This window comes from Rhinolophus hipposideros (assembly GCF_964194185.1).
Source record: "Rhinolophus hipposideros genome assembly, chromosome: 5".
NCBI lineage: Eukaryota > Metazoa > Chordata > Mammalia > Chiroptera > Rhinolophidae > Rhinolophus > Rhinolophus hipposideros.
The window spans coordinates 89,719,468-89,734,737 of record NC_138051.1 but is presented as its reverse complement, the minus strand read 5'-3'; the positions used below and the strand labels follow the sequence as shown (position 1 = coordinate 89,734,737).

At 36.9% G+C, this 15,270-nt stretch overlaps 1 protein-coding gene across 15 annotated transcripts in view; it reads left to right on the top strand.

Annotated features, from left to right (window-relative positions):
• The window catches only part of EML5 (EMAP like 5), a 151,494-nt gene that overhangs the window by 91,405 nt on the left and 44,819 nt on the right, over positions 1-15,270 (top strand). For 13 of the 15 annotated variants that reach the window (XR_013993270.1, XR_013993271.1, XR_013993272.1 and 10 more), the window contains 3 exons: positions 12,571-12,723; positions 13,567-13,698; positions 14,594-14,682. Coding sequence is in view for 9 of the 15 variants with exons in the window: in XM_081047271.1 (XP_080903397.1) it covers positions 12,571-12,723; positions 13,567-13,698; positions 14,594-14,682 (374 nt within the window). In the remaining 6 variants the exon portion in view is untranslated. Of the gene's footprint in view, positions 1-8,698; positions 8,856-9,705; positions 9,864-12,570; positions 12,724-13,566; positions 13,699-14,593; positions 14,683-15,270 lie in introns of those variants that run through there. The other 2 variants (XR_013993273.1, XR_013993275.1) reach the window with 2 other exon arrangements.

The window sequence follows — 15,270 nt, the reverse complement described above, 5'->3', positions numbered from 1 at the left end:
ATGTGTAATTCGGAATTGGAAACTAAGAAAGAAGGCCTTCACTTAAAAAGGGATAGTAGGGTTGAGAGGAGGGTATTTTAGGGTGAAACAGAACTGAGCATATTTGTAGGGAGCAGATTAGGTTGGCCTATCAGGGTAGAGAGACAGAGGATTCAGTTGTTGGAACAAGGCTGTTATTATTATCAAGGAGCAGATGAGGATATACAGATAGCTTCAGATTTCTTAGTAAAGTGGTAGGGAATGTTATTGTATAGCATGGGGGTATTGTAGAGGAGTTCCGGTTGAAAAAGGTAGGAATTATGACTGTAAGAAATGTGAGAATCAGCAGATGAAGGAAAGGATTGTCTAGCCATGATAAGGGCCAGTTGAAATGATATAACATGTAACATGAATTTGTAATTTAGCCATTTAATTTACTGTTACTTCCTTCTACTCTTACTAACTTAAAAGTTACAGAGTCTATTCTCTTCTATGGTTACTGTTAAATATTTATGTATACTTAACTAAAAATCTCTAGTCAGTGCTTACTTAGGTTATGTTATCTATGCTTATACATTGCTTTGTTCACTTTTTCTTCTTGTATCTCAGAATTTTTTCTTGTATCATTTTCTTTCTTCCTTAAATATAGTCTTAGAGTTTCTTTAATAAAGATTGGTTGGAAATTCCCTGTTTCCCTTGTCTGAACCAGTGGCATACCAAGAACAGGGTGGTGGGAGTGGTCTCTTCTGGCAGCAGAAGTATTTTATCAGAGACATTACAATTCTTAAAAAGCAAACTTTTAAAAATTCATTTTTAAAATTATTGTTTTAAATTCTCAATAGGTCTAATATATAGTGATGGAAAGAAAACTGACTCTGGGTGGTAAACACACAATGTGAGATATAGATAATGTATTACAGAATTGTACACCTGAAATCTATGTAATTTTACTACCAGTTGTCACCCCAATAAACTTTAATTAAAAAAATTCTCAATAGGCAGTGTATTGCCACTCGGGGTGAACTGTTACGACTGCCCTGCCCTTGGTATGCTACTAGTTCTGAACATGTTTTGATTTTTGACTTCAATTATTGAATGCTAATTTAACTGCTTCTAGACTTACTGATTGAGAGTTATTATTCCTCTAGTTTTTACTGTCCTCTTTTACTTTGTCCTACAGTTCTGTAGTTTAATAAAATCATGTACATATGTGACTTATTTTAATTTATTCTGATTACGGTTTGTTGTGCTTCCTGAATCTATCGATTTATGTCTTGAATCAGTCCTGAAAAATTGTCTGCCAAAATTGTTGGCTCCTTCTAGAACTAGATTTTTGTATTAGATTGTAGAGAAAAGTCATGATTCTGTGTTATTTATTTATTTATTAGATTTATTAGGGAGACATTGGTTAGTGAAATTATATAGGTTTCAAGTGTACATTTCTACAATACATCATCTATATCTTGCATTGTATGTTCGCCACCCAGAGTGAGTTCTCCTTCTATCACTATATATTTGACACTCTTTTCCCTTTTCTACCACCCCCTCCCCCATTACTCTCTGGTAACCACTAAACTGTTTAAATATTCTTCTATAATCACTTTTATTTTTATTTCTGTCATCATTGATCCAAGAGGAAAACAGGTGGATTTTCATAACTTTGAAAAGATATGTATGGTTTTATACTGGTTGAGTTACTTATAACAAAAATTTCTCAAGTTATAATGGTTTAAATAGTGTAAAACACAGGTATCTCTTTCAAACATTCAGTAAGCAAATACTATTGTCTTCAACAAATAAATATACAAGAATTAAGGTCCTGGGATAAGTCCTTATATTATAGTTAATATAGACTTATTAACTTAATAAGTCCTTACATATTATATATATTATAGTTAATATAGACTTATTAAGTTAATAAGTCCTTATTTTAGTTAATATGTCTTATGAGAATTTTGCCAAACAGATAATTCAATTTTATGGTAACTTGTTACAGAATAACCAGAAATATGGATATATAACATGAATAATGTCTATATTGTTGATGTCTGTAAAGTAAATACTTTCTAAATATTTGCCAGCCTTTTATACTTCTCTATGTAATGATATAGTGGAAAGTTCCTTTAGAAACTTGCATCCTCTTAACAAGCTTTAGCTGTTAATTATAATCAAAGTTGAATTTTTAATAGACTTCTTATTCTTTAATTCTATACTATTATGTCTTGACTTATTTTACATTTTGTGTCTGTCTGCATAGCATTCTGGAAATTTTCTTAAGATCTTCATTCTAGCTCTTAATTCTCTTTATATCAATTCTTTCACATCTGCTGTTTAACCTACCCATTAGGTATTTAATTTTGATAATTGTCATTTTTAGGAATTCTATTTGTTTTCATATTTGCCTTAGATTTTTATAATATATTATTCCTTACTTATATTTTAGATTTCCTCTTTTATATCTTTAGTCTTAACTATACTTATCAGATAAAAAATATAAAAATTTAGTTATTTGTCAGATAACTCCTTGTGGATGTCAGAGAGCTAGATGCTGTGGTTTTCTTTCTGCGGTTTTGAAGATATTTTCCTGCTGACTCCCTCCTGGCGATCCATTTTCTTATGTGCTTGAAAATTTGGATTATAAATTCTTGTTTGTTGGGCTTTCTTTACCTGTGTGAATCCTCTGAGGGCTGAATGAAAGGTGTGTTCTTCCAGAGATTTTGTGTTTCCTTCTGCTAGATGCCTGGGGTGCTACCATCCAGAACTATTAAAAATTAATTTCTTTAACGGAGATTGCATAGATCATGTAAATAGTATAACTTCAAATCTAAGATCTGCATAAGCTGTCCTATGTGTGTGAATTCTCAGGTCTGATTTTTCCCCCTCCATCTAGAACCCAGGCCAGGATACAAAAGTCTGTTTCCTGATGTGTTTCTTTACTGCCAGGCACATTTTTTAAAAAGTCTATTCTTCTCTTTAGATATGGTTATGATACTGAAACAAAATGACAATACAGATATTTGGAGGGATTTTGCCAAAAAATTTTTGCATGTAATTAAGTACCTGTATTTTAGGTATTTACAAATCAAAAGAGAAGTTGAAAAGTTAAAATCAGTGAAATTAAATAGTATATTTAAATATAAAATTTGTAAACCTAAGTAATCAAGTTAAAAGGATGAAATTATAAAAATATAACTATACATTATTTTAATTATTACTAAATTTTTTAAAAAATAAATTCTTCATAAAATGAAGAAAGTTTCAGCAAGCAGTATTAAAAAGCAAAGTTCATCAATGGTATTATCATTGTGTTGCAAAAGTAATTAATTTTGTGCAATTTTCCCAGATGTCCAATTTTGTGCTATTAATTTTGTGCAATTTTCCCTGACTATGCTATATGGTAGTCTGAGTAAGGTGAAAAGATAAATATAATCCAGTTCTAAATTTCGTGACTCTTTTCATCATCATATAATACTATCTCATATTTGATAGCTTTGAGGACATCTTTTTCAATAACATTTATTTTGGGTAGGGCCCTTTTATTGATAACAAGCTATAATGTCTATTTCAAAGAAAGCATTTTGAGTTCTCATTGTCTTTAGATTTGTGATTTATACAGGGAAATTCTAATTCATTATTATGATGTCTGACGTGGGTTGAATTGTATCCCCCAAAAAAGATATGTGGAAGTCCTAACTCCCAGTACCTGTGAATGAGACCTTATTTGGGAATAGGGACTTTGCAGATGTAATCAGCTTAAGATGAGGTCATACTGGATTAAGGTGGGCTCTAAATCCAGTGACTGGTGTCCTTATATGGAGGCTATATGAAGATACATGTACACAGACACACAGGGAGAATGCAGTGTGATGACAGGCAGACTGAGGAGCGCCAATGATTGCTGGCAACTAGGAAGAGGCAAGAGAGGATTCTTTCCTTGAACTTTCCGAGGGAGCATGGCCCTCCCAACATCTTGCCTTTGGGCCTCTAGCCTCCAGAAATGTGAGAGAATAGACTTCTATTGTTTTAAGCCACCCAGTTTGTGGTACTAGTTTCTCATGGCAGGCCTAGGAAAGCAATACATTCCACTTGTGCAAAAGTCTTTGAACTAGAGTAAGAATTCTCAGCTGAAGCTTTGCGTAGTTGACTTATTTCTATAAAACTTGAGAGAAGGAAGAAAATAAAGAAGCAAACTTTATATAACCCATGTTGAACTGAAAAATTTAATGCAGTATATAACTCTGGATGCCTCAAAATGCTATTGATTCATATATAAGATTATTTTTAAATTTGGAAATAATGGCATTACATCTTTGCTACTGGTATTTTGGAACTTAAAATTAACATACAACTTGAGAACAGCATTGTATTAATACAATGAATGTGTAGCCCCCCAAGAATTCCAGTTTTATTTAGGAGGCCCATGTGCAATACTAGTTTCCTCTGCCCTCAGGGTAGATGTGGCTTTATTTTATTACTCTAGTTTTCTGCCTCCTTTTAATTTTTGATCCCTGGGGAGTTTTTCTTAATTTTTAATGAGCTCATCTATGCACTTAAAAGAAAAGGAATCTTTGCTTAAACTGAACTTTTCCACCTGCTCTGCTCTGCACCCAACCTGCTGATGAGGGTTGAGTAAAATGCGCATTTTGTTTTTCTGCTCTCCATTGTAGCAGAACTCCTCAAAATTCAGTAGTTAATACTTCTCTGTGTTTTCACATGGCAGTTGCTTCACAAACCACTCCACTTAGGCTTTTATCTCTATTGGTCCTTGAACCTGCTGCCAGTCTCTTGGTCAGCAATATGTTCTCACCTTAATCACCTCACAGTATTTTTTGGCCCAACTGATCATTCCTTCTTTTCTGAAATACTTTCCTCACTTGGCTCTGGAAGCCAAGCATTTCTTCCTTGTTTTCCCCCCTCTACTACCTTTTTGTCCCTCTGTTTCCTCTGCTGGCTCTGCCTCTTCTTCCTGCCCTCTACATATAGGAATGTTTTAGGATTCTCTCCCTGGCCTTCCGTTTTCCTCATGTACACTCACACTTCAGGTGATTATATCAGTCACTGTGCAATCGTAAGACAGAGATCACACTAGTCATTTGAACAGAGATAATTTAATAATAGGAACTGTTAAGTACTAAAAGCTATAGAAGTAGCCCCAATAGAAAGCACATACTAGCCCTAGTTAGCTGAGGAAGAGTGAACAAGGAAAACTTAATGGAGATTTAGACCTAGTTTGGGAAGGATGTGGCTGCCCTCATCCTTGATGAGGGCAGAACACTCAGTGTGTCAATGGTGAAGAAGCTGGCGTGGCTGCAGTCCTCAGTGGAACAGTGAGTGAGAGTGGTCACTGGGTGAAGGAAAAGCTTGCCAGAGCAGAATGGTGGGACCACTGCTTGGAGAAAAACTTAACCCAGGCCAAAGGCTGTTGAACTGTGAGAGCTATGCTGTCTGGGCAGAGCATCTTGCTAGAGGCTGCAAATCACAACAGAACTATTAGGGTCATTACTCTGGGGACATTACTGCTGGGGAAACTTGCTAGAGGACTCAGTGTGGCTGACCTGTGGGGAATGCAGCCAGACCCCTTGCATGCCAGGGCCCTGGCTCTGTAGGTAAAATCAAACACGGGAAGAAAAGGAGAGTCCCTTTCTCCTGCTTTGGACTTGCAGTGTCTCTCTAGCACCCTCAACTGGCAAAGCTTAGTATCAGTCAGCTGGTAAAGGAAAAGTCTACAAGGCCCAAAGAACAATGAATTTGGAACTGAAAGGCAATACATTAATAACCGGCACAAACTACTCCTATGCTTAATCAGCATCTATATGCATCTTTATACAGACATTTGAAGTTCAGTACAGCCACAGAACTAACCTTATGTTTATGTTGTACCAAAAATTTCTACTGAACAAGATGTATAATAGTTATCCTTAAAAAGTGAAGAGTTCTCACCTTCTCCCCAAAGACACGCAGTCCTAACAGTCGTATCTATTGATGACTATATTACTTACCCTCAAATTCAGTCACACAGTATTACTGAACATTCTGTTACCTTAAGACTAAATTCTAAAGTTAACCTCCAAGAAATTTGAATAAAATATTGAGAAAAAGAAAGAGAAGTAAATAGGGTGCCAAAAAATGTATACACATTTTAAGAAAGGAAAAAACTGTTTAAAATTGTAATACTTAATATGTATCGATAACAAAAATCATGTGTATACATTTTTTTGGCACCCCTGCTAGTTTATATACGTACACATGACAAGCATTTATGTGTAGTCCCTGTTTCTGTAACTGCTTATAGACTGTGCTTGGTGTCTGTGACTTCTTTTTTCTACTACCCATTCCATATTTTCTTTGCTCTTAGTCAGAACCTTAGGTGGTTGGAGTTACTTAACCAATAGGATAACCCAGACCTCCAATACTGAATGATATTAAATCTCAATATCTCTGCCTATTTGTTTGTTGTTTTTTCCTTGTATTGCTGTTGTTTTCCATTAAGCTTTACCACTGGCCACGGAAGGAAGAGACATCCCAGTGAATCCCCTGAAATCCAGATATAGTCCCCTCTGCCCTCATTTTGTAGCAGTAACTTAAATTTCGCCTTTGAATCAGGATCAGTCACTCCAGCCAGAAGAGTAACAATCCCTTTCTTTGCCTGTTGGTTCAGTGGCATAAAGTGCCAAACATGGCCAGGTGGCAATTTTATCTTCCAATTTAGTGGGAACCTTGTGTCCCCTGGTGAAAACATTCTCCCTGCTCTTGGGAGCTAAGACAAAATCAACAAAGCTCAGAGTTGCCAGGATGCAAAACAAAATCGTACAAGTTGGTAATTAGACATAATAGTGAGAAGAGCCACTCCTACCCCCACCTCTTGATTTCCAGACCCATGCATTCTGGCTACAAGGTAGACAGCACCATATATAATAGTCTGTGATTTGAAGCACATACAGCATCCTGTCAGACAAAAACCTCAGTTTTTAAGGGTGTTGTTTCCCAAATGGTGCCATAAATCAGTTTTTAGTAAGCCATTACACTGTTCTCTTAGCAGCTTTCTCTGAGTTAAGGAGTATGTGATAAAACCAGTTAATTCCATGGGCCTGAGCCTAATGCTGCACATCCTTTTCTATGAAATGAGTTCCTTGACCAGAAGAATGGAATTTGGTAATGGTGGATAAGGCATCTGTATCTCCATGGATGGTGGTGCTAGCAGAAGCATAAGGGCAGGGCAGGACAATCCAGAAATCGCGCTTATTCCAGGGGGGGATAAATCTTTGCCCCTCCATAATGGAAGAGGTCTAATGTAATCAACATGCACCAGGTGTTTGGCACGTCCCCCTGGGAAGGGTGCCATACCGGAAGTTCAGTTGGTCTCTACTATTATCAGATTAGAAACTCAGTAATAGTGGTAGCGAGATCAGCCATGGTAAGAAGTCCATGCTTTTGAACCCGAGCATCGACTATTCTTGCTGCCCCGGGCCCACTGAGAAAGTGCTAGCTGGCCAGGAAAAGAGACTGCCTGATCTCCATACGGCATATCATTTTGTCCGTCTCATTCCTGAGAGCCTCCTCTGCAGAGGATCCCTCTGGTTCTCTAGGACACAGAAACCTTCACAGCCTATGTATGCCCTTTCTGAGCGTTTCATCCACACATCAATTTTCCAGATTTCCTTGTCTCTAATCTTTCTCTTAGTCCTTAACTGTTCATCCAAATAGTTAATAATTGCTAATGCATCTAAATCTGTCCATCTGGTCATTTCTCACTACAGAAATGGAAAACCAAATGTACTGTTTAAGAGCTGCCCACTGGGAAGTTTTACCTTTATGCTGTCCTTCAGGGTCACCCCTGAGTGGCGCTGTAATGCTTTCAGGTGGGTAGGTTTCCAACATACTGTATGGAAACATCTGTAAGTCGGGCTCAGACTTCTTCTTTTCTCAGCTAATCATAAGGAACACCTGTGAGGTCATAGGTATAGCTTGAGAAAAGAGGCATTGCAGAGGAAATTGTAGGATTCTGAGCCACCTGTTCATGCATATTACTTGTAACTTGCAAATCTGCCAGGCCTGGTCTTCATATATGCTGTTTCCACTTGATAGATTGCTGTTGTGCCCACTCAGTCTATGGTTGGCTTGGTCACGTAACTTTCAGTTCATGGCAGGAAGCTCAGGACACATAATCATTTGATATCTCGTAGTTAGCCATTTACTCTCTAACAAGATCTAGTAGCAAATCAGAAGCTGCTTCTTAAAAGGAAAATAATTATTTGTAAAAGAAGGCCTGGATTTTTTCCCAAATCCAAGAGCTCTGCAGCTTGATTCTCCTTTGATAGCTTTCCAGAGGCTCCATACAACATCCCTATTTACCACAGACACTTTGGTTATCATTGGATCTGCTGGGTCATAAGGCCCAAGTAGAAAATGAGCTTGCCTTCTCTTGTTCTGGTCCTCACTGGAAGCTGGAAGCCTTGTGAGTGACTTGACAGATGGGTGGAAGCTGCTTATTCGGATGTGGTGTACGTTGCTTCCAAAAAGGGATACCAAGCACTTTCCTCATTTTGTTTGTGTCTTGCACCTTGGAGGGAATGTCTTGACATACTCCAGATCATTGGATCCCCAGAAACATCACTGAGGTGGCAGGTCCCTGAATTTTTGTGGGAATTATTTGCCACTCTCTCGATTCAGTTATGTTTTACTAAGGCATCTAAAGTACTTGTTGCTTCCTGCTCCCCAGATTCATTCAACATAATGTCATCAATGTAGTGGACCATTGAGATGTTTTGTGGAATGTCAAGACGATCAGGATCTCTGTGGACTATATTATGGCAAAGAACAGGAGAGTTGAAATAGCCTGAGGCAAGGCTTTGAAGGTGTACACAGATACAAGCCAGGTAAAAGCAAACTGGTGGTCCTTACAAGTTGGTATGGAGAAGAAAGCATTCACCAGGGCAATGGCTGCATGCAAAATGCTAGGGGCTGTGTTAATTTGTTTTAGTAAAGATCTGGAAGAGTAGCTTCAAATAACGTCACTACCTGATTAAATTTATTATCCATAGTTATTATCTAAAATCCATCTTATTTCAGCACAGACCAAACAGACAAGTTATAATGATCATGTGATATATATTCTCGCGCTTGTGCAAGTTGTAGGTACTGTCACTCACTTTTGCAATTCTCAGACTTGGGGTTTTGCTTCTGGTTTGTCTTGGTAGAGAGGAATTTCCAGGATTTTCACTTAGTTCTTCCTGTCCTAGTGACTCTTACCCCGTGGGTCACAGAGCCAGCATAGAGGATTCTACCAGTTGCCAATTATAGCTGTTCAAATTCAGGAATTGGGTGGCGTCCATGCTATGGATCCTTGCTCAATGGGACCTTGTCTTCCCTTTAATCAAGGGGCTCTGAGTATACCAATTGGATTAGGTCTAAAAACTGGTTGAGAATCTGTGACTCTCCACTGTTGTGATTTAAGTCAGATTTTTTAGCCACCTAGTGTGGAGATTTTTCCGTTACATAGATAAAACATTGATCTATGTTTGATTCCATTCCAAACACTGATCCCATTCCAAGTTTCCTACTCATCTGTTCCATTCCTGGGGACACCATGATTAATTGGCCTGTGGGAGAAATCCTCACAGGCCACAACATTCTGATTGTCACTATATCCCTGCTGCCCTTTTTTGTAAAAAGAATCTATCTTGTCCTTGGTAGTTAAGTGATGCTTCTTGGCTTCTGCTTCTCCAGGATTATTCCTGTTGAATCAGGGAGCCCACGTTAATGGCAACACCTCCCATTCCTGACCTACAATCACACAGCTTTTCCAGGATGCAGACGCTGCCCTTAATGTATTTCTCAATGCCTTCATGAAGGGACTGTTTTCTAGACATTTTTAGGGGATGTAGGTGAGTATGCAGGTTGCATATTAAAAATCTTCTTTAACATTCTTACCTCCCTAAGCTTTTCAGTTCTTTCCTGTAAATCAAGTGTTAGTCCATGGATCAAATCCAGCCCACCACCTGATTTTGTAAATAAAGTTGTATTGGAGTACAGTCATGCCCATTCATTTACGTATTGTCTAGGTCTGCTTTTGTACTAGAGTAGCAGAGTTGAGTAGTTGTGACAGAGACCACATGGCCCACAAAGCTGATAGTATTTCCTGCCCGGTCCTTTAAGAAAAAGTTTGCCAGCCCTAGAGCATGCTGAGATGTGATCCAAGTTTGGGAACTAGGGGTTCTTCAGAAGGTTAAGCATCATCTTGCCAAGGCATCTGCCTCACAATGTCAGTCTTCTCAGAAACAGGAGAAGAAGCCTGTTTGCACTGGTCAGTGAGACTCAGAATAGCAAAGAAGTTCGAGATTCTCCATTTTGTCTGTGTCCAACCAGATGTTCCCATTCCAAGTTTCCAAGTTCCCTTCCTTCCCAATCAATGCCCTAACTTTCACATAAGAAACTTGGTGAGACTGTGAATTCAACTGACATTGTAAATTTGAAACTGACACAAGTTAAATTGTGTCTTTAGTTTTCAGCAATAACAGCCCTGTCAGATTCTTTTAGGTTTGCCATGGAAGCTCTCCCTACTCAGACCATGGCTCGCGCTGAGTGTTTAAGGACAAGCTGATTACTTCTTCCTGTGGTTGTTCTGTGCACACTGCTGCACAACAGTCTCTGTAGTCATCATTACTTTTGTAATGGTCAAAGGACAACAGCCTCTTGGACTCCCAGGGCACTTACTCAGTGGATACATCATAACCAATTGCAGGCCATAACTTGATTGTTGTGCCAGTGCATGCTGTGTGTTACTAGAATCCCACTTCCTATTGGCAAGGACTTAGCACTGAGCTCAAGCCCTGAAATATAACTCAGCCACTTCCAAATCCTATCTTTAATGGTCTGTGTCCTGTGACCAATTCTGTATCAGTCAAGAGACAGAAACTACCCCAGTAATTTGAACAGAGAAAATTTAACATGAAGAAGTGTTAACTAAGAAAAGGTGGTTAACTACTAACAGGGGTAAAAAAGGATTCTAAAGGGTATAGATGTAGCAGCTGCAGAAAGCAGCTACCACCCATAGGGCTAGTGGACAGAGAACAAGGAATGAACTTAGAGGGTGGGCCCTTCCCCTCTTCCCCTCTTCCCCTCTTCCCCCAGGCTGAGATTCAGATCTCTTTGGAGAGGGTACTGTAGCAGCCACAGGAACATACAACCTGCCAGTGGAAAAGAAACTTGCCAAAGGGCTGATCTGCAGTGGTGGCAGAGGAATTCCCCATCCTTACACCAACCCCACCCTGCCCCATCATTGGTCCACTGGCTTCAGCACCCCAGAAAAGTCCCTTCCTTTTGCTTTGGCCTTACAGGGGCCCTATGCCACCTTCTTCTGGCCAAAATCAAGTTGCTGGCAAAAGAAAAATGTCTACAGTGTCCAGCTCCAGTGTCACATAGAAGTTGAAAAAGGGGTGGATTTGGAGCTGAGGGGCAATAAATTAATACCAAGCTCTTATCCAGTTTCTTGGCTGTAACTACTATCTGTATGCTACTGCCTCCCATATTTATATCTCTAGCCTCTCCTCCCTAGAGCTCCAGGGGAGAGTTAATATTCAAACTGACTCCTTCATGTCTTCACTTGAATTTCTCATGGACATCCTTAACTTAGTGGGTACAAAACCAAACACATCCCCCTAGTTTTTCCCATTTCAGTAAATGGCATCACTATTCAAACAAAAATACAGCCTTGACTTTTATCTTTTTCTCTTACTCTGCTCCCAGTTCATCAAAGTGTTGCCAGTTCTAGCTCCAAAATATATCCAAATCCTGCCATTTCTCATCACCTCCACTGCTGCCAGCCTGCTCCAGGTCATCTCTTGACTCTTAAATCTCAGAAATCATATCCTAGATTTCTTCATTATCAATGTATGCTTGATAACTAAATGACTACTTGTTCTTAATTCATTCTGTAACAGCTGTACTCATCTCTCCCTCTCCAAATATTATGCAAGACACAAAAGCCTTAGAGTTTTTGAATATGCCTGCTGCATCCCTTGCTATCAGGGTAAGCCCATTTTTTGCGTTTGCTAATGCAGCATTAGCCCTTGATTTTTAAAATTAATCTTAACATCATTATTTCTTCATATGAGGGTTTGAAACTTGTAGATAGATTTTCCTAGCTTACTAATAATTGACTAGTTTCAGATTTTTTTTAATTTGAAAGGACTTTTATAAAGATGGCTTTATTTCTTAAACTTTTGATTCATTAGATAGAAACTACAAAGGTAGCAGCCCACTCCCTCAAAAAAATTTCCATATACATCGTTGGCTTTTTATGTTAGTTAAAAATCTCTCCTTTTTTATCAACTTAGTTTCTTTTAAGGTAAATATCAATACTCACTTTTCGTTACATTCAGAAAAGGGAATGGTTTGTATTAATTATTGCTTAGCATTCCATTACCACTAATTTCAATAGAAAACTATTATCTAGATCCATTGACTCCTTTATAATATTGGTTTGAGGTCATAATAAATATAGGAATCCTCTTTGAAATGAAAGGTTCTTTAAACACACACTTTTTTTTGGTCAAAGAAAATCTCCTGACACATGCTGTCTTTCTCTTTTAGGCGGAAGATGCTGCTGTTTCTCTCCTGATGGTAAAGCTTTAGCTGTGGGTCTCAGTGATGGAGGTTTCTTAATGGCAAATGCAGATACTCTAGAGGATCTTGTATCTTTTCACCACAGAAAAGATATTATTTCAGATATCCGATTCTCACCAGGTAAGAGTGCACTAAAATCACATTTGATTATTAATTTGGATCTGGCAATGAGTAAATGTATCAATGTGCAGTTTTTATTAACTGTTATTTTATCTTAGAATTTTACTTTTTTTATTAGAAAAGTCAGTATAATGAGAGATAAAAGCCCTGTATTGGATCAGTGGCAAAATATCTTCAAGTGCCAATTCTATCACTAAATTTTCTGTATGACTTGGGCCAAGGATCTTCTCTGAGTTTTATGTTACATTTGTAACGTAAAAGGGATTGGATGGACTGTCTTCATTATATTCTTAATGCTTTTGAAGTTACAGTAATTGTTTCATCAATTTCCATGTATTCATTATCTATAATAAAACCTACTGTAATGTAGGAATTAACTAATGTCAATGCAAAATTCACCTGGTTGGTTTACTTCTATTTTTTCTAAATGTAAAGGATTTTTATTTTTTTGGTTAAATGCCAAATGTATCAAAATTACGTTGTATATAATTTTTGACGTTTGCTTTCCACGGAACCACTTCACTATACTAAAAAAGATTTCATTTTGGGGTGGCCCGTTAACTCAGTTTGTTAAAGTGTGGTGCTAATAACACCAAGGTTGCTGATTCAATCCCCGCTGAACCACTGTGAGCTGCGCCCTCGTTAAAAAAAAAAATCATTTTGTTAATTATAATATGCTTGAAAAATCTGTCAACCATCTGCCATTTGACACATATCTTGTTGTAACTTGCAAAACACCTAAGAGTTCCTCCAAAAAAATATTAAGAAAATTCACTCCAGTTGTATAGGGCAAAAAATATTCCTAAATGTAGAAAATGTCAATCAAATATGTTTCTGTTACAGGTTCTGGGAAATATCTTGCCGTAGCATCCCATGACAGCTTTATAGATATATACAATGTACTGAGTAGTAAAAGAGTAGGGATATGCAAAGGCGCTACGAGTTACATAACTCATATCGATTGGGATATTAGAGGTAAGAATTTAAATTACTTACTGTTTGGTAAAGTTTCATTTGACTTAGGATGGCTATTTTAGGAAACAAAAAGTGATTCAACAGAGATTATTCTCAAAATTATTTTCTACTTCATTTCACATCTGAAGATGAATGCTATGAGTTTAGACTTTTCATTACTTCTAGTATAATTCACATGATAGCATAGTAACTGATAAATTCTTTAATTTACTGTAAAGTAATTTAAGTATTATACAAAATTTTTTTTTAATCATTTGTCCTGTTTTTGTCAGATAAGCTAGACATAAATAGTAACTGAAAATTTTTGAAAATAGATATGTTAGTGAGGATTTTAAAGTCATTTCACCATCATTTGATATAAAATACATTCCCTAAAAATAGTCACAATTGTATAACATATAGAATTTAATGAGTGTCTTTGATTTTTTTAGAGAATGCATGACATATGACAGTGTTTAATAAGTTTGCATTATGCTAAATATTTTAAATGCTCCATTTTTAAGGATTTTTGTTTCATGTATTCATCTATATAAATCTAGTAAATTAAAGTTTTTCAAAATATAGTTAAACAAAATATACTTACTCTAAAAACAAGAGTCCAAAAATTTGTTTCTAAGGGTTTTTTTATATGCATAACAGAAATAATTTGTGTGTGCGTGAGTATACAAAAACTAAACCACTTATTGATTTAATTACTTAATTATATGGAGATTAAGAAAATCAAATGCTCTTAATCTGTGTTGACTGCAGAGGAAGGTTGTAAAATTATATTAAATTGTTTTTTTCTGTAATTTCATGTTTTCATGTTATGCTTAGAATGGTCTCTATTTTAAGATTATAAAATACTGAAATTATAGGATTATATATGTATATATATATTTAACTTCTTTTTAAGGAAAGCTTTTACAGGTCAACACTGGTGCTAAAGAACAGTTATTCTTTGAGGCTCCCAGAGGGAAAAGACAAACCATCCCCAGTGTGGAGGTAGGAAGATAGTGCTTGTAATGTTGATATGACTAAAAGTGATTAGAAAACTTGCCTACCTTCCATCATTTAGTTACACATGAAGCCTGTTCTCCGATTATTCAAATTATGGATATTCTTTTTGTGAGTTTATTTTATTGGATCAGACTGCATAGATGGATAAAGGAAGAGATATGCTGTATTAAGATTAGGAATACGTCACTTGTGTTGTCTAGCTATGCTCTACTTTTCTCAAAGGGCAAGAACATGCAATAGCAAATAGAAGACAAGACATGTAAGGTTGGAGTACTGCATAGCTGCCAAATATTTTGGAACCCATATGCCTAAAATGCTTGTTAGAAAATTCCTGTTCAAAGAAAAAGAAAAGAAAAAATATGTTCAGTTTTTGTGTCTGACAGTATTAGCAAAAATTTTTGACATGATATGGCTGAGGAAGAGCGGCTAAACAAATGTGACATGAAAGTGGCTTAATAAGGAAGAGACTGTAAATAAAAGTTCTTAATTTCCAGTAATGATTAATTGGAAAACATGCTGGTAATGTATTAGTAGAAATTTAGATGTGAAGTGTAAGAATAAGTTTCTTGATTA